The 13,171-nt window shown below is 38.4% G+C and overlaps 1 protein-coding gene across 1 annotated transcript in view; it reads right to left on the minus strand.

The window, feature by feature from the left end:
- LOC122531427 overlaps window positions 1-13,171 on the minus strand; it is a 113,971-nt gene that overhangs the window by 65,373 nt on the left and 35,427 nt on the right. The window contains exon 2 of the mRNA XM_043659348.1: window positions 1,434-1,715. Within this exon, the coding sequence (XP_043515283.1) occupies window positions 1,434-1,715 (282 nt within the window). The remainder of the gene's footprint in view (window positions 1-1,433; window positions 1,716-13,171) is intronic.

The following is a 13,171-nucleotide window of genomic DNA, read 5'->3' on the forward strand; positions in this document are numbered from 1 at the left end:
AAGGCGAATGTAGAATTGGTAAAAATATCTTTTTTTTCCCAGAGACATTCTTTTTCTGAGTTTTTAAAGTTATTGATGTTTCCTTTTTCATACAACTATATATATATATATTTTTTTATTGTGTCGTGTAGTTGATAAAAAAAGACATTCAAGTATATATAAAGAACATGACCTTGAACTGACACCGATGTTTAGAAATTCTGAATGCACGTAGCTAAAGAAATGGGCATACAGAGAAATTTGTTTCATCTACTGAATACTTCACTGTACGGATTTCTGCACTTTCACATTGACAGTGAATGCACGAACATCTTCAGTTGATATAAAATCATTAAATTGTGAATTTTCGTTGAATTGTTTCATTTGCCAACAATCATACGAAAGTTTCATCTTTAGATGCTTTGTAAATATTTTGCATATTTTGCATGAGTTCATAAATATCAGTCTGATTATCATAGTAAATTTACATTAATTGTTATCGATTAACAGTTGAATATCAGTCTGATTATCAGTAATTGTACATTAATTGTTATCGGTTAACAGTTAAATTAATAAGAAGTTTGAACGAAAAAATAAAATTCTGCTGATTACAAATATTTGTGTGTGTTTCTACAAAAAATGAAAAATTTGAGGGCCAGTTTCTTGCAGTTATTGATCCGCTAATGGATCTCTGTTAACGCAGACAATTAGCAGAAATTTAGGTCACGAAAAACTAAAAGCTCTCTAACGACCATTTTACTGCACGTTATTTCTCCACTAGTACCGACTACTTTCTATTCGAAGTTCCACGTTCACGTGCAAACCGAGTTTCTTCTCATTCAAGTGCTAATGTGATTATGCCCCTTCAACTAAATGCTACGAAATACACAGAAAACCTTTCCTTCAACTTTCGGCTATTATTTTCCGTGTATCCTATGTAAATTATCAACACTACAACTAACTATATATTACGAGAGAGATGATTGTAAACAGACCGTAGATTTTTACTAGAAATTTAAAAATTCAAGATTATGAGGAATTCGCTCATAGTACGTTAAACGTGTCCAAAGTACAAGTTTCTATAAAATTTACTGGATGAGACAATTTCCGGTTGAAAACAAAGACACGAGTTTGCATCAAAATCCACGATCTAACAAATCAAGCAATTACGATAAAAATTTAACCAATTTAACCGAACAAATCACCAATTTTACCAAAGGCACTTTTACCAATCGCAAACGAACCAATTAATTCAAATCGTAGAATAAAAATTCCTTCCTTCAACCATCAGATTTACCGATTTGTCTCATCAAGAGACGATAACTGTCGAACAAACTTTTTCAATTAGCCGTTGCAATGGTTTGTTTGGGAGATCGAAAACGACAAAACACACGATCGAGATACGTGGATCGACGCGGAAGAAGACGAAATATGAGCGAGGTTGAAGGATTTACCGGCGAAGAGATCGAATCTGGTCCTGCTCCTCTCACTGTCCTCGAAGCCCTCAAGGTCGTCCTCGTAATCCTCGTAATCCTCCACGCGCTCCCTCCTCTCTTTCTCGCTGACATTCCTCGGCAACGCATTGCTAGTGGCCCTCTGCGCTTGCCTCGCTCTGGCCTGGTTATTACTACTGAAGAGGACAGCCGGCGGAGGCGGCGTCGACAGCTGCGAGCCCTGAAGACGCCTCTGAAGGTATCTGGCCAAGATCGCCTGTACCGCGTCTGTCTCCGCGCCGCCTGCAAGACAGAAATCACGTTGCTCTCGTAATCAGGCCGATAATTTGTGTTTTTCTACAGTTTCTTTTATTTTTTTATATTTTTTTTTTTTTTTTTATTTCTTTAATGTCACTCCACTTTTATACAAGATAATTCTCGCTACTGTTCTTCCCAGACTTGGTAATTTCCATTGGATCAGCGTCTAAGATTCAGGGATTTGTTAGATTAGTTGTTAGCGTGGTTCCTTTATTTCTCTTCCTCTTCCTTTCGTCACGCTTTTCTTCGTCACAGCTGTACTTTTACTTCGTGGAAGTTTATGTCGAAGGTAGTTGAAGGAAAATTGATTCGCTCCAACATTTGAACTGAAAGTCGTGATATCTGCCAATTATAAGTTCGAACGAAACTTCGTAGAAACTTTTTTCACCATCCTTGCGCGTTCCATGTACATTTTTGATAAAATTTTACCAAAGGACAGAGAGCTAGTAATAAAGGAAATAATATTATGTATTATACTACGATATTATTTCACCTTCTTTCCTTGTTCTTCCATTTATTTCAATTCTCTCTTTCTCTTTCTCTCTTTCTCTTTTTCTCTCTGTCTGCCGTTAATTCCAAACCCGTCGTGAAACGCTGTGCATCCAAAGTTTCTCGCACATTCGTATGCATGAAACTTTTCGTACGATCCGCTAAGAGCTCCTAAGAGAGCCACGAAACAGCAGAAATACGCTGTTGCGCGCCTCACCCCTTCTTCATTTCTTTCACGCCAGGTTTTTGACCAGATGAGGGAACCATTCTGAGAAAATGTCGCCACTCGGAGAACGCTTTTCCCTCGTCGGTCGCTTGGTTCATATATCGTTCCTCGTTTCTTTAACACCTTCTTCTTCTCGTGTCCCTCGGTATAATCAGTAGGAAGATGACAAAGAATAATCGTAGTCTTATCATGCAGATTTCCCTTCGCATCAGTTGAAGCGATCGTGTGTTTCACAATAGTTTGTTTTCTAGCTATGCAAGCACGTGCAAGCCGCCAAATGACAGAATCAGAGAAAGCTATTCCTTATATTATTTTTTGATTGGCCATCTGCGTGACATATGCAGACGACGCGTGCTTAGTTTCACTTTCAGTTACTTTCCAATTCTTTTGTCAACAGCGTTACCCTCACACGATCTCAAGTACGACTTGACAGCGACGAGCCCTTAACCATTTGCGCTGGGCAGCTGATTGCGGACCATAACGAGTGACCAAATCGTGTACAATAATTCGTCCCTTTCTTTTTAAACTCGTCGGTATGATTTCTATCCATCACTGGATAGAAATGATTGAGAAATTATTAACAAATTTATTATTTGTTTGTGCCTATTAAATATATTTAAAACTGAAGAAATATTGCAATTTTGGAGGAAAAGATTCTCAATGTGCGTGGCACGTCATTCCAGCGCAAGAGCAAACAAAGAAGTGCATTTTGAGAGAAATGCAAAAGGGAATTTGAAAAAGTTAATCGTTCAGAAAGGACAGAATCCTAGAGTCAGCCTTCTATTACAGTAGATCAGAGAATCATGTGGTAGGCCTAAGAGTTAGAGAATTCCTCGTTTCTACACGGAGTTTCGTAGAGACAATTAATCTGTCAGTTGTAGACCGAGTAAAATCTGTTGGAAGAAGTTTCTTTTGTCAAAGTATTTATTTTGTTCAGCACTTTGTTGTTGGATTGATACGAGAATTGGCGACTGAATTATTCACTCTCTACATTTTCACAAATACTTGTATAGAGTGGCCACCGAAATACAGGACGGTCACTGAATGATACAAAACAAAGATAACTTTCACAAACACATGTTTTTAAAATTTTTTATTATTTTATTTGGAAATATAATTAACGGGTTTTTTTTAAGTATTACAAGTGAATTTTTATGAATTAAAATTCTCTTTTATGAATTATCTCAAACTCTTCAGTTTTTCAGTGACCACTCTATACTTTGTGGAAACACGAGTGATGCATTTCATGAATTTTATCATGAAATTTGTACTCTAATTAAGCAATCTGATCTACTGTTTGTTAGGACACTCTTAGGTAACCATGTGAGACAAATTATACACGAAAATGACTCGAAAATGATAGATCGTTAGAAATTAGACGAATCACTTTACACACACTCTCTCTCACACACACTGATCGATAAAACAAGCAATCAAAATCCGTAGTTTTCCGCTTGGTCCCAAGCCATACTTGGGCGGTCCAACATTGTACATGGCACTCTTGTGCAATAGCCAGGGTCAACGAGGCGACACCCAAACTGGTTTCTCAACTCCGGGTTCATACGGGCGCAAACATAAAATTTATCGAAGTTGAAGTGGTACGTATCAATTCGACGTTCGTTGTTGCGCCATCATCTTTTCCCTGGTCATTTTGAAATCGCTTGTCGTCCAGTTCGAAACAATAATACAGCTTCTTCTCCGAGTGAAAACCAGCAGGAGCTTACAGAAGCCTCGAAGGTAAGGAGCTTACGTAAGCAGCGACCGTTTCGACGTTAGGGTAAAAGGATGTTGTTAAGTAGAGCATGAAAACACTCGAGAAAATACACGGTTGTCTATACTGGCTTCAAAACCGTGTCTGATTTGATCTCGCAGACTCATCTGCCACATTTTTTAACGTACCGTTAATATTTTCAATTTTTAAATGTCACTTAAAGAGTCGTCGCTCACCGTAATCGTACTCGTTATGGTAGCCACGCGATTTCTATTTGCATTATAAATAATCTATGCGGCGTGTCGTTCCGTGGAAAGCGTGATTCTACTTGAAGAGGATATTTCATGCCGCTGTTGACCTATTACGAGGACAGTTATGAGCGACGCTATAAATAGACTTATTTAACTTTTCTTGTGACAACGTCTCGAGATCCTCAAACGTCAAATTAGGGCACAACTTTCACCAAGTTTCCCAGATACGTCATCGTCCGAAGGGAAAGCACCGCGTGACTCGATCGCGATCTCAGTTTCATCACAGAGTCGTGTGGTAAAAAAATTTTCGGACGAGTGAATAACTTCACCTTCGCACAAAGACAAATTTTCGATTACTTGCTAGTATCATTAATAACAATAGTAAAAAATAGTAAAAAATTGTTTCAACAAATTTTTTAACTAGTTTCCTCTATCTCCCGTGGAAATATTCAGTTTCAGTTTTATCGAATGAAGCGAGTTCTTTTTAATGTTCGTTTCGTCGAACAATTGGATCGCAGTTTCGAAAGGATATATGGAACATGTACACAAAATCCGCAGTTCTTGCGAATTTTCTGTACATATTCCCCAAACAAATCTTTGTTTTGTTACGAGCATTCCTTCAATTATTTTCCAAATAATAGTATCATTAATAATAATCTTTTTTCATCTCCTGTAGAAACTTTCAATTTCAATTTCATCGACTGAACTTTCTTTTAATTTTTCTGCTTTATCAAGCAATGATTATGGTACTTTACAGTTACGAAAGGATACACGGAATATGTCCGCAGTCTGCAAAAATATACACGATATTCAAAATCCGAAGTTCTTGTTACAACATTTAAATATTAATTATTATTAAATGATACATACTAGCAATCATAATAAATTTATAATAAACTAATAACAATATTTATGATAAATATTAATAATCATTAAATATAAGTTATTTAAATTTAGTGTTCCGCTTTGTCACAAGTCTCGTTCCTTCAATCATCTTCTGCGTAAATATCCGCAGTCTAATCAAAGACACTTGCATAACTAAAGAGTACATCGGAGAATATCATATAATACCAAAGCTATCGACAGTCTGGTAATGTCACGATAATGTCTGGTCGAGCGTAAATCTGGCCGAGTCCAATGACAGCGAGATCGGCTGGCAACGGAGCATAAAAATCGTCGGGGACTTTATTTATAGAGGATCCCGCGGGGATGAACGTGGGATTAAGCGGTGACTTACGAGCCGCGTTGCGTCTCGTCCCAGGGTGGGATTCCTCGAAACCTGGCCGAAGTAACCGGCCCGTCAGGATCACGATGGTTAAAAGCATCGACGTTATGCCAAGTGCGTAGTCCGCGTTTGCTCGTAAAGGTAAATGATATGCAACGGAGCCACTCGACCCGGCAGGACACTCCATTAGAGAGTCCTCGCAGCGTGGGCATGCGTTTGACGTTCAACAGCGTCCTCGAATCGTCAACGTCCCGTGTATACGTGCGATGCGTGCGAATTAAAGGGTGAAGCCGGATACTCGATACACGCCACTCGTGGATAGGAAGCGGGTGAAAAACCAGTGCTCGAACGCTGGTCACCAGGTTTCATTCGGATTCAATTCTCCGCCACCGAGAGAAGGAACGATAACGTTTGATCGATGAACAAACGCGATGTTAAACACGTTTCCAATCTTGGTTTCAATCTTCGCCGATGGACACATTTACACAGTTACAGATACAGTTTTTGAAACGTGTTCGAAACGTCAAACGTGGTGTTGGAATGTCGACGTTGGAGTGCTTCGTCTAACTCTTTCGGGTGATGAAATAGGAGATTGTGGCAGAGATTGCTGATAAATGTAGATAGATTTATCTTTTTAAATGGGATTGCAGATGAATTTTTTAACTTTTTTTTCAAGAGGTTTCGTTTATTAATTTATACTCCGGGCGCAATTTCCATTTACTTGCAACCGGACTGTTCAAAGTTCATAAATGGATGTTGTTGACTGTGCTCAGGTTCTCAGCTTAATTAATTCTAGGTTTCCTCTTCTTTTTATTCCCCCGTATTCCATGTCCCATTCTTCCAGATTTAATCACACTAACACGATCGTACGCGACCTGTGTAACACTAATACCTGTGCATTACAATAAAATTAACTGAATTTATTAGCTTCAAAAGAGAGACGTATAAAGCCCTGGTCAACCTCAGCATAATTCATTCCCTTTATCCCTTATCACACTTTATTGTACATTTTTTTGTTCTATCTGCTATTTTATTGCATTTTTTTTACTGTATTCATTAAGTTCATCTGTTACTGTAACTACTATATTTATTATTCATTACTATCTTATCTTATTACCTATCACTAATTTTATTTCACGGTAATTTCATCGTATTTTTATCTCTGTATCATAATACTGTCCTCGATCTTGTTTTCCTTGTTCTTGATTCTTTTTATACATATAATGTCTTCGTTCTCACCTTGACGCTTGCTCTCGTCACTTTCTCTTTTTTCCTTCCTGTATGACGAGAGATCTCTCCCGTTTATTGAAATAAATTATTATCTTCAAACCGGAGGCAAAATATCGAAGTGGTTGAAATGGTTACGCGACGACAGGTTTTACTCAACTTTCTCAGATCTTCGTTAAAATTATGTAAAATATAATATTTCATGCAAGACTATCAGTTTGTAATTTTTGCTGGAAATTTTACACACGTGAGACAGTGTATTTTTGGAGATTTAAAATTTATAATGTAAAGTTTCCTATTTTCTTCTTCTTTTTTCTACTTTAATGTCTTCGATGAGAATCTCATGCTTCGGCGTGCAAGTTCATGACCTCGAGTATTTTAACACTGAGTCCATTAATACGTCACGGTTGCCGGCAATGGATCAGGTTGATCACGATCCGATCGTATCTACCGTAAAATCATCGCGAAACGACATATTAAATTCCGCGATGCCATACATATTAATCGTCGTGCGCGATTTGCAATTCCAAAGACTCGCTCGTTTAATATTTGAGGCGAGACACCGTTTGCATAAAATTGTATCTTACAATTTATCGAACGCATATTCGCGTGCATACTCGTCGAAAAGATATATTCGCGCCGGAAATGCATCTGCAATGGTTCGGTTTGGAAATTAATTCCAAACTACGGGCATTTAATTTTCATTTTCTGGTTTCAGGATCGATTCTATTTGATTTTGTTTAAAGTTGCATCGACCTCGCTGTAAGCGATTTAGAATTTATAATTCACGGTTTTAGCACTATAGTAATTATAGTACAGTTATTACAATGTGAGGTAGATTTACACGATTTAAATATGGTTTCGGATATCTAAATCATTGATAAACAATTTTCATGCAATTTAAGTGGCAATTTATGTTTGTCCCTAAAACGAAAACTACAGCGTTCTAGTAAAATATAATTAATTGCAAAAATATTTGTAATATTATTGTTATTATTATATCAATTTCAATATTACTTTGATCCTTAAATTGATGAAAAATCTCAGTATTGTAAAGAGATCATCTTGAAATTTAACAATATAGTCAAAATGATCAATTTGTAATTTGCAATTCTTCATAGAAATTTTGTAGAATCATTAGAAATTATATATTTTTATATACTATACTCTACTACAGTTTGAATAATTTTTCGGAAAACATATTAACAAAAGTTTGTGTTCTATGTCGCAGTGAAAACTTTTCCCTCTGTTCTTTGCACTTAACTTTCACTGATGTATAAATCTCATAGTTTTATCACTGGTAATTCTAGTGTTAAACAGACGAGATTTCAAGCATCTCCAAATTTACGAAACGAGACATATTCGGGTACATATTCGGGTTGTTGCATTTGCCAGAAGTGGAAAAACTACCGAACGATCGGGAAAGTTCGAAATGAACGACAACTTCGCGTGTACCTAAACGATACAGGGCAAACAAGCGGAAACAATAGCAAATCGTCGGTCACATTGGCAAAATTCGGATCTATCCTTCCCTGGATAACCTAAATCCTCCAGTGAGAAAAATTACGCGCTAATTTAAAGAGAAAGAAAAAAATCGGGATTAATTAACATGGACGAACTCTCGCGTTCGTGATCGCGATGATCTACCGTGCAAATATCAAGTGCTCCGGGAGAAGTGATCACGATATTGTCGTTGATCCGCGTCAGTTTGCTCGCATGGAATCTTCTTCACGTCGCGTCGAGCGTTTCGAGACTGCTGTGTCGATCTACCGGTCGAGAAGGAGTTGGGAAAAAATCGAACGCGGGGCAGCGGCTCGTGGCAAATCAATTTTCGGCCAGCCCACCTGTCGAGGACGAGTGTAATTGCGCCGATTTTCGTCCTGTAAGCTTGTCCGTGCGCGCGACTACCTCGTAATTGAATTTAATTGATTGTATCGCGCCGATTGCGCTCTCCCTCTCTCCCCTGTGGCCGCCTCCGGCCGTCTCCCAATGAATTTTCGTACGCGAAATCCGTTGTCGTTAGTTTCGCAACCGTGGTAAAAAGAGAGAGAGAGAGAGAGAGAGAAATTAAATCGCGGTTCGTCAAATCGAATAATCGCAAACGGTCAATCGATTCGATTCAATTTTCCCCGAGTTCGACTGTTGACTTTCGCTCTACGTACGTCGTATATCCGCGCACCGTTCGCGAGTCGTTGCTTTGTCGGCGAATCGGTGACTTTTGCTGAAACGATTTGTCTTCTGATCCGATGGTTTTTAATTATACGATTGGATACACGCGTTTCCAATCTTCTTTTTTCGTTTTCAACCGCGTGTAGAAGCTCGTTCGTATCGGTAAGATTGGATCGAATGATCTTTGGATAGCGTAACGAAAGAATTGGATCTTTCTTTTTTTAATCTCTCTCTCTCTTTTGATTGTTTTAAGCGAACGCTGGTTTCGATGGATGGTTGATATTGTAAAATTGGATTGAATGGTCTTTGGATAGTGTAACGAAACTATCTCTGGATTGTCTCTTTTCTTTTTTTCTTTTTTTTTTTTTTTTTTGACTGATCTAAGCGAACGCTGGTTTTGATAGATTAATGGTCCCTGTGTACATACGTATGGAGAATATTTTTATCTCTCTTTTCACTAGATTAGAAACTTCGTAGAATTCATTTTTAAATGCTTTGTGAGATGCTTCTCTTGTTTTATTAATTTAATATATATATATATATATTTTATAATTTAATTTTCTCAGGCATTTTGTGATCCAGCTTGAAAATTTGATTTCGATTTAAATATCAAATATTTGTCTACGGTTACTTTATTTAATTAAAGTTCTGATGAAAATGAATCGCACAGTTTCCAAATGTCATAAGATCGAATATTTACGTATATTTACTTCTGTACTAACTTAAAAAGATATTGTTACCGTGAAAGGAATAAATTCGACTCTTAAATATACTATACGTACAATATCCAGTGTGCTCATTTTTCTTTTCTTTTTCTTTTTCATTACTTTAAAAGACAATTAACCTCTTTCTCATTACTTTGAAAATCAACTAATTCTAATAAAAATAGTAACTTTTTCAAAAAAGATCTGCTTTCAGCGTGTAGAGACGTTGCTTCACGTTTCCAAGCAATATTCGTAAGTGTCTCTTCAACGATAAAACAAAAAACTCACCTCCAACACTCGGAGAAGCGTCGTGACGATTATTATCAACAAAAATCGCCAAACCTGAGACACACGTCAAACGACGAAATGAACGAGCACCTGAACGAAACTTCCAACGACATCGTGAGAAAAGTGAACGTAGATGCGTCGGACGAATCGCAGAACGTCGTACCGTTTTCGAACGAAGAAACGATTCCGAGATACGACACGACGTTCCGAGAAGCCGGCGCAGCGTGTCCGACGAAATTTATGGATTGGTCCGAGGAGAAATTCACCGACGACGCCGTGATGAAGAGGGTTCCCGCGGTGGAAAGACACGCGGAGGACGACGCGTTCGCTCGTGAAAACGACAACGAAGCTCGAGCGTCGCGCGAACTCGAGGCGCATTTGAAGATTGAAAGAGACGGCGAACGTTCGCGGGAAACGGGGAATTTCGAAATGAAAGCCGAGGAACCATCGCCGGAGATGTTTCTGGTCTCAGTTTTGCAGGGGAGCGCTGTGAAAAATTCGAAGGAACGTTTCGTCGAGAAGATAGTCGATCTCACGATGGTGGATCGGGAAGAAAATCGAAATCCTTCGAGCGTGGCTGATACGCTCGAGGAGGAGTCTTCTGCTTCGAAGGGAACGCAGAGGCAAGAGAGTTTCGGAACGGTCTCAACAATTCGGGAAATTTCCACGGGAGGTGAACTCGCGACGCAATCTCGACGCGAAGAAACAAGGAAGGACGTTGGACTGTCTCCAGAGAAGGATTCAACGCTTGAGTCAACAGTTTTCCCAACGAGATCGTAAGTTAATTAAGATGTGAATACTCGATGTATTTTTGCCAGACTTGTTGGATATTCTGTGGCAATCGAATTGCAAAAATTTTGATCGAAAACTTTCGGTCGTTTCGGATAGAAGTAGTTTGAAAATGAATGGACTTGTTTGAAGAAGTCGATCTTGCGAAAGTTATTCCAGCAATCAGGCTTACAATTACATTGATAAAATTTAGAATCAATTTGAAAACGTACTTAAACTTCAAAATATATATTCATTGTAGAAATTCTGATTCTAAATGGCACTTAATCGAAGATTCATGTTCTTATTACGTATAGCACGTGAATCGTGTATATTAAATATTATATGCTGATAACATTAAATGTAATTAAATTATATCATATGCATCGTATACGTACATTTGTTGATTTACATCGAATCATGTAATTTTCATCGAGCTCGCGACTTTTTTTATTTCCAACGAGCTGTCGAGTCGAGATACACGGTTGTAAACGTATACTCAAACATACGCGAACACGTTTTGTCAATCAAGAAAGTTGTCAACTTCAATTCGAACGTTATCGATTATTTTTAAATCCTGTGACATTTCATTAATTTCAAATTTTAACACGACAGAACGAATCGTAATTCGTTCGTTACGTGCGTTATCGCGCGTAAAATAAGGATCTCTGATTTCTGCGGGACCTCCACCTACGATCGGATTGTAACTTCAGTTCCAACCTTTCGATGATTTAATCCGTAACTGTCACGAACACGCGACGGTCATTGCCCCTCCCCCTCCTCCTGTATTATTTAACGCTTTCTAGTCCATCGGATTGATTTCGATCGGGTAGTAATTCAGTGACCGTGCATTTTCTCGCGAGGGAAAAGCTAACTGTGTACGAGTGTCGTCGACCTCTGCCATTAAATTTCTAAGAACAGTACGCTCTCGTTCGTCCCCTCGTGCCCCGTGTATTATAATCGCACGCGTTCACTCATTTGTGAAAGTTTCTTATGAAAAACAGACGCTGCGACAAGGAGGAGGAGGAATTGAACACGATCATTCGACGTATGATAATCATGGAGCTGAACAGGCATCGGAAGAGGGAGCAGACAATGCTGAAGAGAGCTCACTCTGACACAGAGAACGTGCTCGCGAGAAAAAGGCACAACGACGGAAGCAGGTATTATCGTTTGCTCGTTTTGTTCCTTCCGATCAGTGTCGGACTTTCGAGAGTATCTTTGAAATAAATTGTTCGAAGTAGTCGACCTTACGAAAGCATATTCGAACAGATATTGTTAGAGTATGATATAAATGTATTTATTTCAATTCTTCAAAAAATTTCGGATTAATTAACGCTAGAACTATCGACGACTAAAATATAATAGAGTCGGTAAATAAATCCGTAATTTTTTATTATATATTCCTTCAATTTTTTTTTTTTTTTCGTTGCAGATTAAATTCATGTTTGAACTCAAATTTAATTTAAAATTAATAAAATTAGTCTTCTCTCATATTTTGATGTTATATTGAAAAGAAGAAGAAGAGAAGAAACTTTTGGCCCACTCTATGTTTGTAGTAAAGAAGTTGAAATGTAAGAGAAAATTAATAATACAATAAAGAGCACTATATTAACCACTGTATTAAGAGAAATATATCAAAATATTAATATATTTTGTTAAAATATGTTAAAAATCACTCGAGTGTCTAAAAATACACCGACATAAATATATAAAGTTTCCATAGCAGAATTAATACAAATCGTTTTGTCCATTTTTGGCAGTTCTAGCGTTAAAAAGAGAAATCTCCATCGTATCTCGTAATTAATTTCCAAGTCAAATTTTCGAACGATTCCTCTGAAAAAGAAAAATCGCTTTCAAGGAATATAAATGTGAAATTTCACGTAGATACACGCGTTGTGAAAAGTTTCACCGTAGCCTATATATGTATTTTTGCAGTTCAGCATGTTTTAGCCTCCACCGTCCGATAGACACGCGCAATTGTTTCAGAACAGGTCCGTTCGGCGGCGAAGGCCAAACGTTTCTCCGCGATTTGCCGGAGCTGGAGGAAAGCCTGCGTAAAAGCGTCGGCAGCCAAGCGGATGGGCGATCAGCCGCAGTCGAGATCGACGGGACGACGAAGACGAAGACGAAGACGAAACAAGCCGGGAATCGCTCGGATTCGAGGGAAGATCGCGAACGCGAGTCGATCGATCCGACGACGACGAACACGTGCCGCAACGTGGGCTCGGATATTCGACTGGAAAGAAAAGTCAACGCCTCTTGCCTGAGGGACACCGAGGAAGCGGAACGATCGATCGCCCCGAGGAAGTACGTGTTGTTCTTGGCGAATTATTTAAATGGCACGTTGGAATTTGCCAAACTCGCGTCACCGCTCCGAGGA

The sequence above is a fragment of the Frieseomelitta varia genome, unplaced genomic scaffold, assembly GCF_011392965.1.
Source record: "Frieseomelitta varia isolate USP_RPSP 00005682 unplaced genomic scaffold, Fvar_1.2 scaffold_4, whole genome shotgun sequence".
Lineage (NCBI taxonomy): Eukaryota > Metazoa > Arthropoda > Insecta > Hymenoptera > Apidae > Frieseomelitta > Frieseomelitta varia.